The sequence below is a fragment of the Trachinotus anak genome, unplaced genomic scaffold (assembly GCF_046630095.1).
Source record: "Trachinotus anak isolate AG129_WGS33_773 ecotype Australia unplaced genomic scaffold, CSIRO_AGI_Tana_v1 ptg000011l, whole genome shotgun sequence".
In the NCBI taxonomy this organism is placed as follows: domain Eukaryota; kingdom Metazoa; phylum Chordata; class Actinopteri; order Carangiformes; family Carangidae; genus Trachinotus; species Trachinotus anak.
Window position 1 is genome coordinate 25,269,557 of NW_027273862.1, and position 10,578 is coordinate 25,280,134.

General features: G+C 38.0%; 1 protein-coding gene across 1 annotated transcript in view; it reads right to left on the bottom strand.

Moving 5' to 3' along the window:
* ddb1 (damage-specific DNA binding protein 1) overlaps positions 1-10,012 on the bottom strand; it is a 41,541-nt gene extending 31,529 nt beyond the window's left edge. The window contains exons 1-7 of the mRNA XM_071489266.1: positions 9,844-10,012; positions 8,522-8,670; positions 7,647-7,763; positions 7,019-7,240; positions 6,664-6,778; positions 5,975-6,072; positions 2,020-2,178 (exon numbers count right to left, since the gene is read on the bottom strand). Coding sequence (XP_071345367.1) covers positions 2,020-2,178; positions 5,975-6,072; positions 6,664-6,778; positions 7,019-7,240; positions 7,647-7,763; positions 8,522-8,670; positions 9,844-9,904 — 921 coding nt within the window. The 5' untranslated portion in view covers positions 9,905-10,012. The remainder of the gene's footprint in view (positions 1-2,019; positions 2,179-5,974; positions 6,073-6,663; positions 6,779-7,018; positions 7,241-7,646; positions 7,764-8,521; positions 8,671-9,843) is intronic.
* Positions 10,013-10,578: the final 566 nt, after the last annotated feature.

The window sequence follows — 10,578 nt, forward strand, 5'->3', positions numbered from 1 at the left end:
TCAAGTGACTCACTGTTCTCACTGAGAACAACTCTGTTCAGCTATATTGAAACATAAATAATCGACTTTCCTACTGTTTTGATATGTCTCATTTGAGCAGTTTCTAAAGTGATGTGTAAATATACAGGACTGTTTGACACAGAGGATTCAACCTCATCAGAGTCAACAAGATTTCACTCTCTAAGGTACAATTTAAACAAAACAAAGACAAGTTTTTCTAACATTTTAATGTGGAGTTGCTGCTGCCTGTTAACTAAGCACAGAGGTCCTAACAATAAAATTTAGAGTGATTTGAAAAACAATCCACCTCTAGGTCAACAGAGCTACTCTGCTTGATTGTCTCTTGCTCCAGCATCACTCTGCAGACTAAGAAAGTATTTTACCTTTCTAAACTCATTGGCAAGTCATTAGAGAAATGTGCCACCAGCCAAAAGCTGTCTGCCTTTAACATGAGAGTTTGCTTCGAGCACAGAATTGATATAAAGTCATTGTCTAAATCAACTTTAAAGGGATAAGTGACACCCTGGCAAGCAGGCAACAAAAAGGTGGGATCATTTTTTCTCATCCTCTGTACAAGTACAGACTGATCCATTAGCTTCTGTCAGGGCAATAAACCATTAAAAAGTCAATGGTAACAAAGTGGGTATTGAGAGTAAAAGGCATCAGGAGGGAAATCAGCAAGCAACATAAAAGTGGTTGAGCCAGGTACAGAGAAACAGACGGGAGAAATGCCAGAGGACAGGCAGGTGGATAAACACAGTGAAGACTGGATATACTGGTGGTAAAGAGTGCAGTCTAGACCTGCTCTATATGACATGAAGTGCACTGACTTACATTTTAATCCCACTATACCATCATATACATAGATCTTAATTATTTTTATTTTAATGAGCTTTCCCACCCCATTGTAAACACGTAGTGAAATACTGTAAAGGAGAACTAGGCTTCTCGTGCGGTTTAACCCAAGCAGTCTATAAAGAGCTATTAATATTTGAAAGCACACCTATTTCTGACTGACCACAACATTCATTCATGTTCTGATGTCACCCTGTCTGCCTCCTCTACCTGCTCTATTACACAAATACACGCTTGTCTAATTCATGTAGCAACTCAACAATTAACAATTAAAATTAACACCAATTCAAAACTTAAATTAGGAATGTATTCATTCTAATATTTTTGATCGACTGAAACTTTTTCAGAAGCCTGTCAGTCTGTTGATTTCCACTACACTCTAGCTTCTTTTTGAGTGACATCTTTCCCTTTTCTTCTCTATTGATACACTTCACACCTATGAGCAGTAAGAAATGACTCAATGACAGGATGAAAACCATGGATAAAGAAAACATATATACTTGATCATAAACATTACTGCAGGAAATCCCATTACATCATATCTTTAAAACATGATTTGGGGAATCTAACATTAATTTGTATGATTTGTCAATGGAAAAAAAACTGAAGCGTTCCAGGACATTTTAAACTGTTAAATTACAGTCTGCGGCTAAGACATAGCTACGTTTTCCTTGTTTTCAATGCATCTTAGAGATGGCTGTCCTATAAAAAGTGCAAAATTAATAAAGATAATTAATGAATTTGTTCATACATTAAGCCCATAAATGTCTGTGGAGCACTTTCAGTGGACCTTTTGGTGCTTACTGCGCAATCATCAAGTTGCTGCCACCGAAGTAGCTCGTCTAATGAGGACGTCCCGTCTCTGAAATCAGTGCAATTCTTAATGTGTTTTGTTAACAATTGTTTTGCTTATACTTGTGACGACTCTGCACTCTCTACTCGGCAGGGCACAACTGATACAGATAAACACATTACTCTATCATCATACTTGCATTGTTTTGAAGCACAAGTTTGTGGTCATAAAATGTACACAAGTAATTCGTTGTAAATCATAACTATTTTAAGTATGTGGCTGGACTTCAGTGAGTAATGGGCTGTTTGGCCAGCAGCTGGTGCTTGTATGGAAAGCTCTGAGCAACATAGAGAATAAGATAAATGAAAGACCTCTCCGAGCAGCTCCACATGCAGGTCTTTGAGCGCCACTGTGCCGTCCATGAGCTCCTCCTTCTCCAACAGCAGCATAAACAGACGTCCCTCCATGTCCCCCAGCAGGTAGCGTGAGCCATTGGGGTCCACCCGGTTGTGACAGACAATGGTACTTTGCTGCAATTGAGAGTGGAACACATACAAATCATTACAAATCCTGCGAAAGCTCCTCAAATTAAACCAGTACCAAAGTCCTCATGCTCACCTCATGCTTTATCTAAGTACTGTGTGAAAATGAAAGCACAGACACAGAGGCCTGTCTTCAGTGTGTTTGTTTTATTATCTCTCATTATGAAAACATCCTCTGAGGAGTCTTCCCCCGGTGCAACTTAAAACTACAGACTCTTCAAATTTTGCCAGACAAGAGAAGTGTGGATTAAAGTCAGCATGCCAACCTGTCAGGAGCCTGTGTACACTACAAAAGGATGAATATGAAGCTGAGCACATGACAGAAATATTCCACAAACATGCTCCACTACAATCTCAAAGTCAACCAGAGCAGTTAGAGCCTGACTTACACTAGATTTTTGTCTTATTTCATTATTTCATTCATTTTAAAAAATTTTGCTACATTGGCTGATATTGATTTTTCTTTTTCATAAGCGCATAATATAAACGAACAACAAAACAGGACATTTTATAGATGAAAGATATCTAGCTGGTGCTCTCTGGAGGACAAATTATGCAATAGCAACAGGTTACCTGAAACATATCAGCATATTTGTGTACTTATCAGCTGACATATACGCCAACACTGATATAATTATGATATGCTAATATTTGCAAATACTGACTTGGCTACTTTTTATCAACTCCATTTATAATTATATGATGTCGGACTTTTGAGGTTTTTATAATCTCATGCTGTCGTATTTTAGTGTATTGTATAAAATATGTTTCCCAAAGAAAACTGCATAGACACTTAGACAGAGTGAAGCTGGGGAAGTTAGGAAACTCTACTGATGCAAACTCTTGTATCTACTGAGCGAGTGTTGTAAAGCATAACTTGTCTTATAACACAGACTCTCTCTCTGGATGTTGTCAGACACTCTCTCAGCTTTCAGTCCTGGTTAACACCAGGGGTTTAGCCAGAATGGGCTGCACCAAAACATGTTAGGAGCCAAAGCCTCTCTTCTCCACTATCAGTAAGAGATAAGCTGCCCAACTTGCTAGAATAGTAGTCGTGATTGGAATTGGCATTAAAATCACATAGTGTGACTGAGCCTGTTCTATTTTTCCTTCAAAAGAAGGTATTGTTATTGTCATTGTCTACTGTACAAGCTGAGTCAATTTCTCACTTGATTGAACCTATACAAAACTCATTTTCACAATCCTCCTGCCTGTCGTATTGCTTACATTTTCCGTCAAACTGTGGCTCCGCTTTCTACTTTCACAGCTTCACAAAATTCCAGCAATCCTCTCAACTGAATGGCGAGTAATTAGCTTCTTTGATGCTAAAAATCTAAAAAAAAAGTGAGACCAGTCTGCTGACCCACTATAGACCAGTTTACAAAAACTATACAAGCTCAGATACAGTCAGAAGACCTCTATGCTGGCACAGCCGTTGGTGTCTCATATTCATTTTTCACTTTTGTACTTGAGGAGTGACAATTCATTAATTAGCTGCCAAAAATGTTGTTATACATCAAAGGATATGCGTCTGTGTTTTTTTGACATTGCTGAAAGGAGTCTGTGCTTCAGCTGAATACTAATGTAACATTAGGTGTGAAAGAAAGTCCAAAGTAAAAACTTCAGCTTCATTAGTCACGTAGCAGATGCCCCACTACCTCTTCCCTCAAACATCTGTTGAGCAATGTTGGGCAGCGCTCCTGTGGAAACAAAGACATGACAGCTTGCAAGACAATTGTGAGCTGAGCGAGCATGCAGGCTGTTTGGGGCTTTTAAAGACACAACGGATCAGTAGGACACTCATATGAGCTGTAGCCCATGAGGAGGTAACCAAACACTTACAAGTGTTTGAGTCTATAATTGTGTTGTATTTTCATTCCTGATATCGGGGTCTTGGTAAGAACAATTTTGCGGTGCCGCTAAACAACACTTAACAGTTTCCTTTTAATGTGCAAACATATATTCAATATTTCCATGTTCTTTTCTGATGAGGTACTGATACAGATAAGACTTTTCTGTTTCACTGAAATGGTTTGCGAAAGCAGCTGTGTGCACTGCACTAAAAAGGACTACTTTCTGACACCCAAGTCTTCAAATCTTATTTCATTGTAGAGCTGTGCATCCCCCATCCCCTCCATTCCTTTGTTTTTCAAATACACTGACAACGGACCTGTCTGTCATAGTTGGACTGGCCACCGGGAGCACAGAGAAATCCCACTGCAGTGGTGGGCAGTCCCAATCAATCCCTTTACCAGCCCTCTCTCCGCATGCACGTCAGGGGGCGCACACTGTGCTGCGACCCCAGTCGGTAAGGGATGGTATATATTTGATGAAACGTTAATCTATAGAGTATTTATTTGTCAGAAAATACTTGGTAATTGTAGTGGAACACCTTATATACTGCATATAATATTAAAGAAGCCTAAGAAATAATTGGTAATTGCTAATTACGTGCTAAATTGCACCTGCAGTGCTGCTGCAAATTAGCACCACGTCAAACACTATAAACGACAAGCACAAAATACCTCAGTTTGAATGCAGGACACTTAACTTTTTTGGGCACAAAAAGTTCTTGCATTGTTATCTACAGCAGGTGGATCATTGAACATCTCCGTGTAGTGTGAGTTTTTGTAAATATAAAACAAGAGAAATACATAGGAAGTTTGACTACATTCCAAAATATTCCAATTTAATCAGAAAAGTTGAATGAACACAGATCAATCATCCCTTTATCAGACTGACAAGTGAGGTATCAACACAGCCAATAACTCTCACAAAGAGTTAGGTTTCTTCAGTTTTTTTTTTTTTTATCATATAGTCAAAACAAAGCTGCGTGACTCTAAATTAGGAGCTACAACATCTGAACAATTTGATTTGTTCTTTCCAAACTGTATGAGGCCCTTGTGCACAAAAGCAAGGAGACAGCGAGAGAATATTCTCTAATTATAGAAGCAGGATGTTGTTGAAGAGCTCCTCTGGGCCTTTGTTGAATTTGCACTGCAGTACAGACTGCAACTTAATCTCGATAAGATAACAATAAAAGCAGGGATGTATTGGGAGTCATTGTCACGGCAGTTATAAAACTGCCTTTAAAACCAACTTCAACATCAGTCACAAGATTTATAACAAATATACAAGCAGAGGGGAAACCGTAGTGTCTCCTAAATGTAGCAAATTATTATTATGTTCGCATAATACAGATTCTGATGACTGTTTTACTACCATCATTGTTATTCTACTTCATTATATAAAAAAGCAACGCACCTGGGACTCAATTTCCCACAAAACCTCCTATTTAACCTGACACAGTTTTGCTGCAATCCTTATAACTATTATGGTGCGTCTCTGAAATGTGACAACATAGATAAGGACAGGAACCTGTGACAGTGCATTACATCAACTCTGCAGGTGAATTCACATTACCTTTGTACGGAGGTGTTTATATTTGCTGGTGTGTGACGGTATTTTACACGTTTATCTGAACAAAATGTTTATTCCTTGCTGATATACAAGTTTCTATCATCATAGCTATACAATTTTCATGGGACTGAAGATCTGTCATTTGCTTTGCCTCCCTATTATACAGTGAAAATAATTGCTCCCCTGACACTATATGAGTCAATTCTACTCTACAATATACTGTAAAGAAAAGTTAAATCATCCCTCCTTTTAACTGATGACTGATGAAAACATTTACATGGTTTTATAGGAACGACTAAATATTCCTCTTTTTTAATTTGGCAAAAACAGAGCACTATCAATACCCATTATTTGATGTCTTTACCTTGATAGTGGGAGGTGCAATGGCCAAGTATTTGTCTCCATTGTGATAGGTGATGGACTCTTGTCCTATGATTATAGCTCCACCAAATGGCTCTGGCACTAAAATACAAGCACATAAGCAGAGAGTCAGTGCCACATCTGTACACTTTCAGACACAAACTAATTGTATATTCTAAGCAGGTATAAGGTAGATTTAGTTAAATCTACAGTATACCTGCTTGGAATATTATATTAATTTCAGGTTTCAATTATAGTTAGAGCTGAAACCTGAAATTAATAATATTGCATTACAATATCTATCAGTTTATCTGTTTCCTCTATGTTACAATTGATCAGTTACATCATTAAATCCCTCCAGTCAGGCCTCTGTGCCATGGACCTTTTTGTTTGTTGAATACCTCTAAAACACAGATGGGAAAATCAAGCATCAAATATACAGTAAAGATGTTTTTTATTGTGAGTTACTGCTGTTCTGTGGTTTCAAATATTTTGAATAACTGAACCCATTTGCCACTATTCATTTCTGACACAAGATGCTGACTTTTTAAAATGCTTTCCAAACACACAATAAGCTCCTATCTACACACTGATGTCACTAATATCAATTAGTAACTCAAGCTTATGTTGTCAGAATTACTGTTTTACTTTCTGTTGATTACATGTAATGTATACAGTGTAAGCTCTGATTACCTGGGATGACCATTGATGCCTCAGCCTCCACATTCTCCTGTTTCCAGGGGCCCTTGTTGAACTCCTTCTCCCTCAGAGAAACCTCATAGGTCTTCACATGGCGTCCCTGGGGATCCTACAGACCACAACAGGACACCATGTTACACTTTTTGAAAAAAGGTAGGAAGTATAAACAAAATTAAATATCACTGTCATTATCATCTGTTATTCAACTGCTGTCACATCATACTACAATACAACATTTTACTATGGCTATGAGCTTTTAGAAAATACTGGAAAGATTCACAGAATAAAGGAAAAAGTCACACCAACAAAGTATTTCCTTAAACACACACTCCTACATCTATCTACGCACCTGGTAGATGAAGCAGACGGTTGGGGCCTGGCAGCCATACAGGAAGTGAACATCGATGACCTGTAGCTCCTCCAGCCTGATGTTGAAGGCCTTGAGCTCACGATTGTCTCGGTCCAATGGGATCACCTTGAACAACCCGTCATACAGTCGCAGGCCAATCATACGGCATTCTGGGTCTACAATTCCGATGATACCCGTCTCTGAAGGACGTCCGATACGATCCTGAAAAAGAGCGTTTGGTTTGGAAATGTTTAAGGCTGGCAGTATACAGCAGTATACTGTGTTCTCTGACTGCTGTTGAATACACTGCAGCTACTAAACCTTTTCCATCTTTTATGCATTAAAACGAGACCTCAGATTTCCACTGATATAAACCATATTAAAGAATATAAAGACTTTTTTCGAATTTAATTACAGAGTTGTCATAAGTGCATAATGGGGGAATCCAACAGTGAAGTCATTTAATCAAGATTAATGCAATGATTAATGCATTAATTCAAAATATATACTGTTCTTTATATAAACAAACCATAAAAAAAAATCTAATCACCTGAAATTCATGTTTATTGAGTAGATATTACAATGCAGTGAATCTGAAGAATCATACTTGTACTGCTGCCTCACCCACCTGGACATTTCCGTGTGCACGAGTGATGATATCAATGCTCTCCCCGTTCTGTTTGTATTCTAGGATGCAGGCGTTGTACTTGGATGTGAGAATGAACAGCAGGTCTTTGCTCTCACCCTGAACAAATGAGAAGAGACCAAAGTCATCAGAGACAGAACATGGAGAAGCCTAATTTAAATTTCATTAACATGGTTCAGTACAACAGGCTGTAGCGGGAGCAGTGATAAGACATCTGATTAACCGCCACCAGCCTAAGTAGAAGAGACAGGCTAACAGTGTATGACTCCACTAGTCAGCCTAAAGCCAACTATACTATGGGGTTATTATCTTTTTCCCTTCAGTCAAGATTCACAATCACCATTAATCTTGGGGAGGTTTCTGTTTTTTCCACATTTTTAACTTCACAAAATTAAAATACCACATACTATGTGGCAAATGCACCTTCCAGCTTTGAATTATTTTCTTTCGATGAATCCATCGATTACTTAATCTACAACAAAGAATAAATGATGTGAAAAGAAATGCACCTCACAACACAGCTGATGCTGATGTCTTCAAACCTCTGGTCAACAGTCAGTATCACACAAAGAAGCATCAATCAGTTCTCAAAATAGTTGCTACTTTTTTTTTTTTTTTTTCAATCGACAAATAAATTAATTAACCAGTTGCTTCCGCACAGGAACAAAATAGACCATAAATCTGTGTGAAGTCATTCACTTGATTTTGAAGTTAAACTTGTCAACAGTGCAGATAAAATCAAAAACAGATCCTCAGGGAGATTGAAGACGTACCCAGCAGTTCTGACAGCCCACCAACTAGTCCAATTTGAAAAACATTTCCCTCTGTTCCCAGCTGCACACACAAACAACACCTACCTTGGGCCGAAAGAGCTCCATGACAGCAATCTTTCCATACATGCCGACTTCTTTGACGGGCCTCAGCCCTTCCGCTGTGACCACATAGATCTCCAACCGTGTGTTTTTGGCTATGAGCAGATTGAGGTCTTCCGCGGAAGTGAAGTGACCTGTAGATGCAATGACATTTATATAATGTTAATTAAACTGCTGTTTAAGCGAGAGCCGGAAGAAAAGATCTATGCAATACTGACAAATCATAATATTATTTACCATACATTTATAAATACATAGTGTAGAAATACAAGGACACTTAGACTAGGGTGGCAACTAACAACTATTTTAACTATTAATTAAACTACTACTAATAAACTCCCATCAAAATGACCTGAGCCTTACCTGTGATGTATTAAGAGTAAATAATTTATTTGTTAAAAAACCCTGATCTATTCCATTTACTATAATAATCTATAATAATATAATAATGTGAGACAGAGAAAAGCAAAAAAACACATTCACGCTATGAGAAAATGACCACAAAATGTGAATGTGTTTACATATATTTATTACTTTATCATAAAGCGTCCTATTTTATAAGCTGATCATATATTTTGTAAAAATGAATAAAAAATTTTAAAGTACGTAATAACTGTCAGATAAATGTAGTGGAGTAAAATTTATATTATTTCTCTTTAAAATTTAATGGAGTAGAAGTATAAATGGAACGAACCAAGTAAAGTACAAGCTTGAGTACAGTACTACAGTAAATGTACTCAGTTATACTGCATCATCGCTAAATGTTAAGTAGAAGTAAAATGCGAATGGGGCGATCAAGTTATTCATGGGCTGTGAGGTTACTCGGTGATGGTTTCGTTATCATCTTCTACCTTCCTTTATTTGGTGGCGCATTATACGTTAAATCAAACGGCGACACAAGCTTTCTAATCATCATTTTCTTGTCAGAAAAAATAAACATAAGACTGCCTGCAAGTGTCACACAATCTGGAGCAAGCTGAGTGGTATACGGTAACGATTGTCACCGAGAGTAAACGCATTTAGATCCGAGATAGCCAGATTACACACAGCGGCTAGCATTAGGTCCCCGGGAAGAACCGATGAAAAGACGTGTGTTTGCCGTGACTTGCACGCCAAAAAACACCGACTAGCGTAGCAAGTGAACATTTGACTTAGCAAAACAAGAGCTAGCAGCAGCTACAGGCCCGTGTGGGGCACTTTACTCGTAGCGCGGGAGCTCAGCTAGCACGCAGGTGGGCAAATATTTCATCTCTGCACAACTGCAAAAAAAACAAAACAAAAAAAAACAACAAACAGCGGGTATTTACCGGTGATGCAGGCGTTCACCGCCGTTGGCTTCTGGGCTGTTACCACGTAGTTGTACGACATTTTTCACAACAACAAAAGACAAACACCAGAGTAGTGTTTTAATCTGACACAAGTCCCAAAATCATTGATAATAAAACTCCCGGAAGTAGTTAGCCGAGCCGTTTAGGCACGAAGCACAGCGAGCTAACGGCGACCGGGCAGCGGTGAGTGTCAGCTGCAGCGCCCCCTCTGTCCCGGAGGACGGCCTGCACCGCAGTGGCTGCAGAGCGAACTACACGATGTACATTTGTAAATATTTTTAAGTATTTGTACTTTACTTTCCACCCAACTTCTATTCCACTACATTAATCTGACATCTTTAGTTGCTTTTTACTTTATAAAATATAGTAAGTCCTCATAAAATGTCATGCTTTGTTATAAATTAAACTATTCAACGATATATACAAGTAGAGCAGTACTTATCAAATTGAAAGAAAATTGATTGGTAACCATTTATTTGTTTTTTGTTTTTTTTTTCAAGCAAAATGTCAAACATATCATGGTTCCATTTATCAGATGTGAAGATTTACTGCTTTTCCTTTTGATTATTTGAATTTATTTTTTTTAATAACGTTATGAATTAGACAATTGATTGGACAAGACAAGCATTAAAGGTGTAAGGGTAATTTTGATGGAATTTCTTACTAATTTCTGAATTTTAACAAACCAAACAATCACTGATTATTCATGATGAT